At 42.5% G+C, this 14,739-nt stretch overlaps 1 protein-coding gene across 1 annotated transcript; it reads right to left on the bottom strand.

Annotated features, from left to right (window-relative positions):
* Positions 1-514: 514 nt before the first annotated feature.
* LOC114289595 (uncharacterized) lies at positions 515-2,104 on the bottom strand. Its single transcript, XM_028233378.2, has one exon. It carries the CDS (start codon positions 1,647-1,649, stop codon positions 687-689), a length of 963 nt encoding a protein of 320 aa, XP_028089179.2. The 5' UTR covers positions 1,650-2,104; the 3' UTR covers positions 515-686.
* Positions 2,105-14,739: the final 12,635 nt, after the last annotated feature.

Genomic DNA, 14,739 nt, shown 5'->3' with positions numbered 1-14,739 from the left:
CAAAGATACTGGTTTCAGTTGGGTTGGGACTGATGGTGGTTTAGAAGGCTTCCATGTTGGACAAAAGATGTGAGTAAACATGTTAGCAACCGGGAGGTAAAGCCTCCCAATCACAGAAATTGGAATTTCTCTGGATTGGGGAGGAAGAATTTCTCTGGTTTGGGTTGGAGAGGGAGAATATCTCTGGGTTAAGTGAATTTCTCTGGATTGGAGATGAGAATTTCTCTGGTTTTCAGTGAATTTCTCTGAGTTAGAGACGAAAATTTCTCTGGGATGAAATGAATTTCTCTGGAAAGTTCAGAGAAATGTGAGATTTTCTCTGTGGAGTCCAGAATTTCTCTGGAAAAAATTTCTCTGGGTTGGAATTTCTCTGGACTGGAATTTCTCTGGGTTGAAATTTCTCTGGACTGAAATTTCTCTGGATCAATGTTGAGGGACCTTAGACATTATGAAAATATTAGATGTCCTTCATATTATAAAGTCTTAATACCAGGGACCCTAAAAAAAAAACCCCAAAAGAAAAACCATGCCTATTTCTTTTTATTAATTATTTACAGTGAGTAAAATGGCTACATATAATCAAATGAATATTCAACCCCAGAAAAACAAAAAAAAAATCTCATAATCGGACGGTATCGCTGACTATCTGTTTTGAATTTTGATCATCATCTTATCATTATCTTGTCTCATATAGCTTCTAGTAGGCAGCTCTTTGTGTGTTGAAAGTCCAACCAAGACTCCACATCATACTCAACGCGATAACCAAGCGAGTCCACCACATCTTCCGTGCTCCAACCCGCACGCAACAACCTCAGCGACAAAACCCGCACGTGGCACACCACACCCTCCAGGTCTCTCGACACCATCCGATCACGCTCATCTCCACCGTCCATCATCATCATCTCCCTTACCTCGTCTTCTTTCCACCCTCCATTCCTCAGCCTCCAACACACATCCTCCATACACCCAACCAAATCCCCAGTCCACCACAACGGCGGCGGCGCCCTCTCCATCATCTCCGTCCAAAACTCGATCCTCCGGGGCTCCGTCGCGGCCCAGACCGGGAAATCGACTCGGTGGAAGAATCCGGCGACGTCGAAGCTGGCCAGGCGAACATCGGCGCCGTGAACGTAGAAGACGGGGTTTCCCGCCAAATTGGGAGAGGAGGGAATGTAACAGTGGCGATAAATAGGGACGAGAATGGGGGATTTGTTCTTCAAGAAACGTTTGGCCAATTGAACGGCCTCGTTGGTGTCATTGGGCTGGTCGCCCCAAGAGTGGGCCCAGAAATTGTGAATGGAGACTTGTTTGCAAAGGGACAAGATAGGGAGGTTGGTGAGGATTTCGAGCTGTTGGGAGGAGGAGGATCGCCAGTTGGGGAAGCCAGGGCCGACGGGGAGGCCTTCTTGGAGGATGGAGCGGAGGTCAGGAGGGAATGTGAAATTGAATTGGGACTCCACGGCACTGAATTCATCATCGGTGAGGCCTTCGGCGATGGGGACGTTGCAGGATTCGAGGTGCTGGATGACTTTCTTGGCATATGCTGCGAATGAGAAGCAGACTCTTCTTGCTTTTGGGTGGCGCTGCTGCTGGTTCTTGACGGCGGTGCTGATGGATGCTTCTGTTACTGTTGTTGTTGTTGGTGCCATTAGATTGGATTGGATTTAATTAAGAGTACCACCATATACGTTTGGGTATGGCGGTCATATATATATATAGAGAGAGAGAGAGATACGCGGTTCAATGTGCGTGTGAAACAGCCTTCCGTGCTATTCCTTCCCCATCCCCCGGGAAATTTTTTTACCAAAATAATTATGAAAGATTTGCAATTCTTAAATTACATTTAAAATAAAGTATTATACATTAATTAAGTTAATTTAAGGATCATAAATTTTTCATGATACTTAACTTTTCCTAAAAGAGAAAAGAGTCTTCTATGTCATTCCAAACTACTTAGACCTAGGGCTGCAATTCGGTGGGTTCGGTCGAGTTGTGAAGTTGTTCAAGCGTAACTCAAGTTGTACTAAGGTCTATTTAGGTCCGTTCAAGTCTGAATTGTAACCCAAAATTACCTGCTCAAGTCTTATCCGAGTTAAATTCGAATTGCCCGAATTGTATTTTATTTTATTTTATTTTTGCAGCTATATTATTAAATTATTAAAATTTAACTCTATTTATATTTATATATATATATATATATAGAAAATCATTAATACCATCAAAACAAATAATTTATATAATATAAGAGAGATGTCGCTATAGTATTTATTACAATTTATGAGTGAAAATAAAAAATAAAAAAAGATTTTATGTTATTTGTATGTATAATATATATTCAATATGATTTAATAATTTAAATTCCATATCTTGTAATGACTAATAATTTATATATATTTAATATTTTTATATATCTATATATGTATAATTCGTATTTCAGATTATTTGGATTATTTGATGTCTTTGTCTAAGCCTGTCCAAATTTAATTGCCCAAGTTCGTATCAAATTTAAAAATATTTTATCCAAACCCTAAAAAAATTCAGATTGAATTTGAATTACTCGGGGTTAAACCCACCCATGTTACAACCCCGCTTAAACCAAACAAGTCGTCCGAGTAAAATCAGTTTGTTGATAGAGAATGAGAAGAGAGAGATTTATAACATTTATTTATTTATTTATTTCGGATAAACTACAAATTAAAAATAATAATAAATAAACAGTAAGTGTTATAATTTTAACATAATTATATTAGGGTTTTGTAAAATTTTAATGAGGGCTATTATTTTCATTCCATTTTGTTTTAAATATATATATTTTTCTTTATTCTTATTATACATAGTTACATTAATACATTTTAATAAAGAACAATTAAAGTATATGTGTAAAAGTAAAAAAAGATATTAAGAAAATGTTATAAACTCCAAATAATTTACTAAAGAAAAATATTTGGGGGCCCTAATTCTGTGGCTCAAATATGGCTCAAATGGCCAAAACGACATCGTTTTGGCCATTTTGATGTTGTTTTGTACTCAAAACGACGTCGTTTTGGCCATTTGAGCCACATTTGAGCCACAAAATTTGGGCCCTCTACCATTGCTGTTTACTAAATTTTCTACCAAACATCTCACATAGGTGTGGGACCTATTGTGTGGGTCCCATACCTATCTGAGAGTAAAAAATTTAATAAATTATTTGGGGTCTCTAGTATCACTCCAGATACTAATATATCTATGTATAATAAGTCCAAAGAAGGGAGTGTATTTGGAGTTAAGTTGATTGGGAATAACGGTTCCCATTTTAATTTACATAACAGCGAATATACTTTTGTCAATAATTCCTTGTTTATATAGATGAAAAAAATATATTGTCATATCTTTCATAATAAAATGTATATTTTTATTGTTTATCTTCAAATTTTAATATCATTTACATTAGTTTTGATTTCTTTAATTTTATTAAAATTTATATTAGTTTTGATTTCTCGAACTTTATTAAAATGAAGGTGATTGTGATTATATTAAAATAATAAAAAATTTCGTAATTGTTTTTTTAATTTTAAGAAAAGTCAATATAATTTATTCTTTTATTTGTTATGTGAATTATGAACATGATATAATAAGAAAAATGTAACAATGTGATTATGATTATTAATGTAATCAAAACACTTACCATGTATGGCAGACATACTATTTTCATCATCAATACATTTCTCACTGTTATTCCTCACTCACATAGCTGTGGGGCTCCTATTTATGGTCTGTAAACATGGTGTAGGTTGATTTTTTGACTTTTTAGTTATTTTAATTTTGGATTAAAAAATATTGGGTTGGTTTGGTTTGAATTTCTGAAAAAAATTTGGAAAATTTTCTCTACAAATAAGTTTTTAAAAATAATCAAACCAAACAAATTTTTCCAAAAAAATTTCTCAAAACTTGTAAACCAAACAAGTTTTTCAAACAAATCTCTCTCTCACACACATCAAATCAATCACTTTTTCCAAAACTCACTCTCAAAATAATTTTCCAAAACATCTTTTGAAAAAAACCAAACCAAACAACTTTTCGTACTTTTTATCTCTAAAACACATCTCTCAAACACAAACCAAACATACCCATTGTTTAGAATAGGTTTTTTTGACTTTTATGAAAGAAAAAATGAAATGATTATTAGTTAGATGTAACATTGTCCTATTTGACTAAATAACTGTGGGGATATATTTTCTGAGTACCAACACGTGGCCAAGGTAACGCCGACGTGTCAGTCGAGGTGCCACGTGTCCTGGTCGTGATGCCGAGGTGATCTCGGCTATGCCGAGGTTATCTCCGAAGATATCAGAATCCGGGATAAGCGGATAAGGAACAAGAGTCCTAGAATGAGAAAGGAACTCAACCTAGATAAGGATAAACCTCTTAAGGAGTTTATCTTTATCTATTAGAGAGTCTAGGATAAGCATTGAGCAAAAGTCCATTAGAGCAAGGCTTCTATTAAGACTAAGATTGAGTTAACTATAAAAGAGAGGCACCCTCATGGGTCTAAGGTATGCAATTTATATTCTGAACAGTGAATTAAGCACTTGATTGATCTTTGAGAGATAACTGATTTGATCGTCGAGGTTCCCCCGAGTGAACGAACCACTGCCGGAATCTCTTCTTTCTGTTGCAGGTCAATCAGGCGCCATCTATTCTGCCAGTGCTCCCTAGCTGAATGTTCAGTTGGCAGTGTGGTCAGAAATTCACTCACACAATTTAGCGCCGTCTGTGGGAACGAAAGGAGAATAGATGGCCAATGACGGACAGAAGGAAAAGATTGGGAACGAAATCCCTGCTGGGAACGGTAAACACGTTGACCCTAACATGGAGGAAGATGGTTGCAACGAGGAGGCTCAAGACCAAAATCACAGTAAGGAAGACGTCGGCCAGGAGGGCGACGTACCAAAGAAGTCAGACCGAAGCGGGTACTACAATGAGAATGACCTCCAAGTATGGAAAGATAGATGCCTGCAAAGGGACGAAGAAGTAAAAGAGATGGCAAACAAATTGGCTGACCTGCAATCGGTCGTCAATTTTATGATGCAAAACAATGTCATGCAGCCACCGTTCCCGCTGCAGGACACGCCGATACTAGCAGCCAATACTCAAAAGGGAGGATAGAGAACAATCCCTATAGCCCCCTAGCACACCAGGAGCGAAAGGCACTCTCACCGGCCTTCGAAGGAGGTCGGGTGAGGAGAGTCGAGGAGGGAAGAATCTCGAAGGATACATCGCACCAAGGAGACAAACCCCAAAGAACATCGACATGTTCAATGGCAGGCACTGTGCTTCGACACAACTAATGGAGAAAGGTCGAAGATGGCTCACAACGAAGCTGAAAGCAGTGCACCAAAAAGGTTAAAGTCAAGAGATAGCTGAGCTCCAGGGCGAACCAAGGAGGACTTGAGAGATTACCTCAAGAGGAAGCAACAAGATGCCGAGGTAACTTCCCCTGTTAAGCCGAAAACACCATTCTCGGCAGAAGCCCCAAAAAGATTCAGTATCCCAAGGTTCCAAATATACGACGGAAAGTCGGACCCCAACTTTCACATTAGATTATACCTGAACTTGATGGCACTATACACTGGGAACAAGCCGTTGCTCTGCAAGGTGTTCCCCTCATCCTTCAGGGAGATTGCATCAGATTGGTTTCACAAACTGCCAAAGGAAAGTGTGAAGACCTGGGAAGGCCTGGCCGAGATGTTCGTGGCCAGGTTCATGACAAACAAACTACAGCCATTGAGAGTAGATGCCTTGATGGCTCTAACAATCAGTAAGGATGAAGGCCTTAGAGCCTATGCAAAAAGGTACTACGAAGTGTTCAACCGAATACCCGAGTGCAACCAAGAGGTGGCGGTCGTATCTTTCAAGAATGGCCTAAAAGATGACTGTCCACTACGAAAGTCTTTGGCAAAGACATTGCCAAAAAGTATGGAAGAGCTCATGGCTAGAATTGAGAAATATGCCAGAGCCGAGGAAGATACGTCGGGGATTAAGGAGACAAAGCAAGAAAAAGGAAACGGCTCGCCGAAGCGAGGCCGAGGTAACAACGGATCCAACAAGCAAGAGATAGGACTGAGGGCTACACAGGCAGTCACAACCGTGTTCTGAATCCCAATTCACAAAGTCCTGGATAAAATCCCAACCCAACCCTATTTCAGAGAGCCAACAAGGGTACCAGAAGAGTTTATGGGAAGGAGCCTTGGTAAGCATTGTGCTTACCATAACGAAGATGAGCATATGACTTAGGGTTGCAGAGCCCTGAAGGCACACCTGGAAGACCTGGTAAGGCAAGGCCATCTGAGAGACCTTGTAGATGAGGCCAGGACAAGGGAAGAGCAGGCAAGACTGCTTAAGGCACCAGCAGCTCCACCTCTCCTAGCACAGCAACTGCAGACAGGCGAACCTAGTGTAATTAATGTAATTCACTCGAAGGTCAACGAAAACGAAATACGGGAGGAAACCCAGAAGGTGAAGCACTTACAGCATGTGTACCAGGTCGGGGAAAAATGACATCGGGCCGAGGAGTGCCAAGGACCAGTAGTGTCCTTTACCGAAGTAGACCTTGAGATGGTACAACATCCACATAACGATGCCTTGGTAGTATCCCTCCAGGTTGGGGAGTGCCAAGTGAAGCGCATCCTGATTGACCAAGGTAGCTCTTGTGACATCATGTATGTCAGGTGTTACAAAGAGCTTGGCCTTCACCTAGACGATATGGAGCAATCGAATGGCCCAATGGTCGGGTTCAATGGAACACCGACATGGCTACTGGGAGCAACAAGCTTGGAGGCGCAGACTGGCACCAGGAAGATAAAGACAGAGTTCACTATAATCGACACACCCTCCTCTTACAATGCCAACCTGGGAAGGCCATGGTTGCATGCAATGAGGGCTGTTCCCTTAACATTGCATCAACTATTGCCATTCCCAATAGAGCATGGGATAGAGGAGGTCAGAGGAAATCAGCTGCAGGCAAAGAATTGCTCTATGGCAGCAATGAAATCTACCTGCAACATACGAGAACCAGAGAGGGCAGAAACCGAAGACGAGGACGTGGAGGTCCTAGAGGACGTCAACAAGGAGCCAGCCGAGAAGAGTGAAGAAGCACTGAAGAAAATCGTCGTCCAGCAGGGGGATGAAGAACGCTTCTTTCTTCTCGGCTCAGGCTTAGCCAAAAAAGAGGAAAAAGAGTTGGAGGCTTTCTTGAGAGCAAACATTGAGGTGTTTGCCTGGACACCTTACGAAATGCCTGGCATTGACCCCGAGGTCACTTGCCACAAACTGAACGTAGACAGGTCGGCCAAACCTGTAATCCAACGAATAAGAAGACCGACATTGATGCACGTTGAAGCAATGGAAGAGGAAGTAGACAGGCTACTGGAAGCCAAAGCCATTCGAGAGGTAGATTACCCGACTTGGCTATCAAATACGGTGGTGGTAAAGAAAAAGAATGGTAAATGGAGGGTCTGCGTGGACTTTACCAGCTTAAACAAGGCCTGTCCCAAAGATAGTTTTCCTTTACCCAAGATCAACCAACTGGTGGACGCCACTTCAGGGTATGGAAGGATGAGCTTCCTAGATGCCTATAGGGGATACCATTAGATAGCCATGTACCCCCCAGATGAAGAGAAGACTGCGTTTATTACCCCAAAAGGGCTGTATTGTTACAGAGTGATGCCTTTTGGTTAAAAAACGCAGGAGCAACTTACCAGAGATTGGTAACCAAGATGTTCAGACACCTGATTGGCTGAACAGTGGAAGTTTACATCGATGATATGGTCGTGAAGACCAAGGAACCTAAAGGTCATTTGGCCGACCTAAAAGCAGTCTTTAACATCTTTAAAACATATCGGCTCCGACTCAATGCGTCAAAGTGTGCATTTGGAGTCGGATTTGGTAAGTTCTTGGGATACCTGGTGACCAAAAGGGGCATTGAGGCCAGCCCAGATCAGATTAAGGCCATCCTTGAGTTGAAGAGCTCGACGTCAGCAAAACAAGTGTAGATGCTGACTGGAAGGGCTGCAGCCCTGAACAGGTTCATAAGCAGGAGCTCTGACAAATGCAAACCTTTCTTCAACTTAGTGAAGAAGGCCACGGACTTCTTATGGACAGAGGAGTGCGAAGTCGCCCTGGCCGACATAAAGAAGTATTTGACCACGACTCCAGTTCTCTCAAACCCAGAACCTGGAGAGGAGCTATTCCTATACTTAGCAGTTTCAGAGCACGTGATAAGCGCAGTGGTAATCCGAGAAGAAAAAGGGGAGCAAAGGGTTGTTTACTATGTAAGCAAAACTCTAGCTGATGCAGAAACCAGGTATTTACTCCTAAAGAAGTTGGCACTGGCATTAGTAATGGCTTCAAAGAAACTAAACCATTATTTTCAAGCCCACAGAATTGTGGTGCTAACCGAACACCCTTTGAAGTCCCTATTACAACAGGAAGATCTGATAGGAAGAATAGCCAGATAGGCAGTGGCCTTGGGCCAGTATGACCTAGAGTATAGACCCAGAACGGCAATCAAAGGCCAAGTCTTGGCCGACTTTGTGGCCGAGTTCACTCTAGGATCCACCGTACATCGGGCTCCATCGAGCCGAGATGAACGCCGTCCAAGTGAGCAAAGAGGAGCCCAACCGAGGGCAACAGAACAAAGGAAAGAAGAAAAACTAAGGCCCTGCAGCATTTACATCGGTGACTCCTTTTGACTGTTTGTTGATAGGAGTTCAAACTAACAAAGAGCGGGGCAGGAGTAGTACTGGTATCTCCAGATGGGCAGATACTAGAGCAATCCATTCGTTTGGGGTTCAAGGCCTTAAACAATTAAGCAGAGTATGAAGCACTGATTGCAGGACTGAAACTGGCAGTAGTAGTAGCAGTAGAAGCAGATGAGGTGATAGTTTTTTGTGACTTTCAACTTATAGTCAACCAAGCAACAGGGGAGTTCACAACCCGAGATGAACGTATGTCGGCATACGTAAAGGGAGTAGGCAGATTGGTGGCCTTGTTTTAGAATTGTCGACTATAGCAGGTTAACCGAGATGATAACAGTCACGCCGATGCCCTGGCCAACCTAGCTAGCGCAATACAACCGGGAAAGGCAATGACGGTAATGGTCAATTACTTGTCGGGCTCGAGCATCGAATCATTGACCACGGAGCGTGAAGCAATGTGTGTGGACATGAGACCAAGCTGGATGGATGCAATAGTAGCATTCCTGAGAGAAAGAAAGCTGCTAGATGATCACAAAGAGGCACACAAGATCAAATTGAAGTCAACAAGATTCAGTCTGACAGCAGAGGGGCATCTCTACAGAAGATCCTTCACTGGACCCCTTTTGAGGTGTGTACATCCTTTACAAGTTGAAGATTTTTTATACGAAATACATGACGGAGTATGTGGAAGCCACGCTGGGGGCAGATCACTCGCTCATAGGGCCATTACCCAAGGGTATTGGTGGCCCTACATGCAGAGGGATGCAGAAGCCTATGTCAAGAAGTGTGAAAAGTGCCAAAGGTTTGCACCTCTGATACACTAACCTGCAACAGACCTAAACCCAGTATCCAATCCTTAGTCGTTTGCCCAGTGGGGAATGGATCTTGTCGGACAATTACCCCATGCAACTGGGCAAAGGAAGTACCTGCTGGTAGCAACAGATTACTTCACCAAGTGGATAGAAGCTGAACCCCTAGCCAAGATTCGAGACGTGGATATGAAGAACTTCATATGGAAGAACATAATCACAAGGTTTGGGATCCCAAGAGCAATAGTTGCAGACAATGGGACCCAATTTGACAGTAAGCTAATCAAGATCTTCTGTGTAAAGTTCAAAATCAAGAATTACTTTTCAACCCCAAGCTTTCCTCAAAGCAATGGACAAGCAGAAGCATCCAACAAAGTCATCTTGGATGGGATTAAGAAGAGGCTGCAAATAGCAAAAGGAAAGTGGGTGGACGAACTGCCAAGTGTACTCTGGGCATATCAGACTACACCGAGAAGATCAACTGGAGAATCCTCATTTGCCATGGCTTATGGCACAGAAGTAGTCATTCCATTGGAGGTCGGCATCCCAGGGATCAGAACCCAGGGAGTAGACAATGGGACCAATGATGTATTGTTAGCTCGAGATCTGGATCTATTAGAAGAAAGAAGGGAGAGAATTGGAATTCAACTGGCAGCTTACCAGTAATAGCTTGCTAAGGCCTATAATAAGAAGGTTAACCCAAGGGAGTTTCAAATCGGTGGCCTCGTCTTGAGAAAGGTCGTCGGCAACAAGAAGGATCCCAGAGAGGGCAAGCTTGACCCAAATTTAGAGGGACCCTATAGAATCATCTCGGTGTTGGGCAATGGGGCATATCGGCTTGAAGATAATGAGGGCAAAGAGTTGCCAAGGTCCTGGAATACTTGTAATTTGAAATTTTTTTATCATTAGATTTTCATGTTCTTTGTTATTTACTGAAGTAATAAATATAATTTTAGCTCGATTCTTCTTTTACACCTGTGACTAATATGATACTTGCCGATGTTTCTGGAATACATGCATAATGAGAACCCAAGTGGAACTTAAGTTCACATTAGGAGGCAGAGAGTTGGAAAATGGTTTTAACACTTGTTGAAATTTGAGAAAAATTTACAAGTTGCAGTTAAACCGAGATCATGTTTAACACTTGTTAAAATTTTAGAAAAATTTACAAGTTGCAGTTAAACTGAGATCATGTTTAATACTTGTTGAAATTTGAGAAAAATTTACAAGTTGCAGTTAAACCGAGATCATATTTAACACTTGTTGAAATTTGAGAAATTTTTACAAGTTGAAGTTAAATCGAGATTATGTCTAACACTTATTGAAATTTTTGTGAAAAATTTACAAGTTGAGACCAAAGTTGTACCAAAAGAAGTACTTATGTACTTGTCGAAGTAAACCATTGGTTTGTAGTTAAGGTACATCACCCCAAGAAAGTTGCATAAGACTAGGGTGTATATTGAAGACACAAAATTATTCTAAGTATGAAGGTCATACAAGAGTAGTAAAGGGAAGATAAAGATAGAAGCATTTAGAAAAAGTAGTTGCATTTATTTACAAAAGAGGGCACTCCGGCCTACCAAAAGAGTGATTGTTCAGAGATTACAAAAGAAGGCACAACGACCATGTGAAGAGCTTACATTGTCTCAAAGAAAAACAAAAAAGTACAGAAAAAAGAAGGAGAACATCAAATTAAGACTCTTCAGCGCCACTGACATGGTGGGTCTAGAGCTCGGAAGACTGCTGGGAAGACATCTCGGTGGCCTTCTCAACCGTAAGCTCGGTATCGATTTCTTGCAAGGTTTGATCAAGGATCTTGTCGGCGATAGGCATGTCCGATGTCGCCTTCTCAGAAGCAGTATCTTTGGGAACCTCCTCACCCTCCTCATCTTGAGTTAAGTCTAGGACTTGCCCATTTTGAGTAGAGGACTTGGCCCCAGCAGCTTCCTTTGACTTCCTCACCAAAGCCTCCTCCTTAGAATCAGAATCGTCTTCAGATTGGCTTGGAGTTGGGGGGAATGGCAGAGGAAGGACGTCGGTGTTCCTGAGGGGGGAGTCATCGGGGATTTCAAGCTTTTTCAGCAAAGTCAGCCAACCAAGGGTGAAACCCTTGTTGCATGCATGCTTTACCTGTTTTTTATAATCCGCCATGACATCGGCCATCCCCTCATTGTATCACTTCTAATTGGTGGCCTTGAGCTTAGCGTCATTTGTGGACAAGGCATCCTGCAGCTCTTTCTGGGCCTTGGCCGTCTTTTCCTCGGCCTATTTTCTCTGGGCCTCAAGAACCTTCTTTATGGCATCAGCAGCCTCTACCTTTTCCTCGGCCACGTCTTTGGCTTTGACAGCAGCCTCGGCCTGATCTGCCAAAGTCTTCATTTTTGATTGTAAGTTTTTGTTGGTCTTCTGCAGACTAGTGGCCTCCCTAGTCTTGTCGGCCAGCGCCTTCCTTGTCTCAAAAGATTGTATTGAGAAGGAGTGGGTGTGCTGGATTGCCTAAAAAAAATGAACAGAGCAGAAGTTATTAGAAAATTTTCTAAGTATAAAAAAGAGAAAGAAAGAAAAAATTACCGAATAAAGAGACTTACTTGAACAGAGCGCTGGAGCATCAGAGCAAAGTTTTCATACTCGCTCATCTCAGCGTTTCGGTCGAGATCGCCGGGAAGAAGCAGAGCGGTACTAAGAGCGACGCCAACATTAATTTCGTCGGCGCTATCGCTAGCCCTAACTGGCCTACCCTCTAGTGTGATTTGGGAGGCCTAGAGGGAATCATGCTTTAGAGACCCCGAAGTGGTTGCAGAGGAAGACCTCGGCCTCTTTGATCTAGTAGACTAGGATTGTTGGGCCTCGGCAGGCCTCTTCTCGGCGGCAGAATAAGACTTATCGCTCTCAGCCAATTTGGAGATTGGCAAGGTGTGCTCAGTATCAACCTGAGTCACCGTTGCCTTTGGCTGAGCATTCTTTATCCTTTTTTGTTTCGACTTTGGCTGGGTTGGTTCTGGTTGAGCATCAACTGAGTCAGGAATATTAGCCAAACGATCCTTAGCGACTGCTTTCTGGCGGCCCATCTCAACAGCAAAAGCAGTTCGGCATTGTTGATGGCGTTGAGATGGGGGGATCAGATATGGAGCCGAGGTTGATGGCTGCTCTGCTGGATCAGAGGTTGATCCTTGATCTGGCCGAGATGTGGAGGCAGCTTGAGGAGTTGTGGCAGAAGGAGGAGATTGACTCTTCTTCTTCTTCTTTGGAACGTCGGGGGGTACTGATTTGTATGTTGGGATGAAATTGAGTACCAAAGGGGCTCTCCGCTTGTGGACTGGCAAATCCAATAGTTTCTTCAAGTCTTTGCTGGGGAAGAAAGACTGGCGGAAGCCCTTTGGTGGCTGAGGAAGAGCTGCAAGAAAAACAGACATTAGAAACAAACGAAGTATTGAAGACTTTAACAAAACGAAGTAGGTATGAACACAGGGTTCTTACCATTACCCTCTAAAAAAACTGTTCAAGGAAGAGGGTAGAGGTGGAGGTCCTCATTTAGAGCGAACTCCCAATTCCTCGAGGTAATGAAGTAATCATTCCCAGCTCCCTTGTTGGAGTTTGGGAGATCGGCAACGATTTTGTACTCTGTAGACCTCGGTTTGAGGTAGTAAATATAGCCTATGTCTTTTTTTAGGCCACACATGGTGTAACAGTATTGGATGTCGGCTAAAGTAATCCTAGCATTTTCTTGTTTGGCTAAGGCAATAATACCATTTATGACTCGGTAAGAATTGATGGCAAACTGTATTGGGTTCAACTTATAGTAATGGATTATCTCACAGAGAAGGATATTGAGTAGGAACCGAAGTCCGCACTCGATAAAAGCTACAACAGAGAAGGACATAGAATTAGTTGTGGGTATGATAGAGTCATCCTCCCCAGCCAACCTCAGATGAACGTCGGTCAGGATGTCAAACTCTCGCCTAAAGTGCTTTAACTTGGTCGGGGTGTCTACCCTATGCTTCCACATACCCATGATATCGGCTTAACTGGAGGGTTTTTAGAGACCTCGGCTAAAACCTAAAAATACACAGAATCTATGGGGAATCGTTTCAGTTTTTCCTAAAAATTCGTGGGTTCTACAAACAAATCCCAAACCTAGATCTATGGAAACGAAGATTGAAGGCACGAATCTGCAAAAGTCACAAAAAACAGAAAAGCAAGAATGTGTTTCAGAATCAAGAGCAGTGGTGAACTATCAAAAAAACTGTGACAAAATGTGCACAAGGGCACGAGGCCAAAGACAGTGGCAAAAGTGAGCAATTTTGTGAACAGTGTGTGAATATTCAAGAAAGGGTTGGGCAAAAACAGAATCGCGAAGCAACCATACTCAAATACATGAATAGATTAAACTAATCAAAGACATGAGAGAGTTCGAGGAAAAATCAAGAATTAAAACCAGGAGAAACAGTGACTTACCAGAAAAGTGAGGCCGGTGTAAAGGATCGCCAAAGTCAGACGATGGTTGTAAAAGCAACGGAGCGGTGAAAGTCACGCTGGAAGAGGTGAACGGAGCAAGTTGCAGAACTAAGAGGGCTTGAACAAAGGCAGATCTTGGGAAAAGGTTAGAAAAAGCTTCAAAGACAAAGGTGTAAAGTGAAAAGACGAAGAACGGGAGAAAAGTTTTTTCAAAACTCGAAACGGCGGCAAAAGGGCAATTAATGTGCCTAAAACAGACGGCGCATGCGAGAGCAGGTCAACTTAGTGGCACGTGACGGGTACGGCCCAAAGAAAGAGAGACGCGTGACAAGAACGGTTGGGAAGTCATGCGTGACAGCTCATACGCGTGTTGAAGCTCTTAAAATTCTTGATTCCAACGAAGTAGAGCCTCAGCTTGGAGGTGATGTCAGCTGAGAAACTTGAAACGGACTTCGTGAGTTCTTGGTCATATTAAGCCGACATATTGTGATCTCGATAAATGGATGATACAGCAAGATAGCCGACATGCTGGACGATATGACAATATAGGTTCCATCACTTCAGGATGTCGAGGTAATAGAACCTAGGGGGCAGTTGTGGGGATATATTTTCTGAGTACCAACACGTGGCTAAGGTAACGCCGACGTGTCAGCCGAGGTGCCACGTATCCTGGTCGTGACGCCAAGGTGATCTCGGCTAGGCCGAGGTTATCTCCGAAGATATCGGAATCCGGGATA

Source organism: Camellia sinensis, chromosome 1, assembly GCF_055761805.1.
Source record: "Camellia sinensis isolate YWXY chromosome 1, ASM5576180v1, whole genome shotgun sequence".
NCBI lineage: Eukaryota > Viridiplantae > Streptophyta > Magnoliopsida > Ericales > Theaceae > Camellia > Camellia sinensis.
The sequence above is the reverse complement of the archived record's forward strand: the minus strand, read 5'-3'. Positions and strand labels throughout refer to the sequence as shown.

What these genes read in the sequence shown, in the direction of transcription:
- LOC114289595 (XM_028233378.2), bottom strand. Translation starts at nt 1,649, where the DNA reads ATGGCACCAACAACAACAACAGTAACAGAAGCATCCATCAGCACCGCC.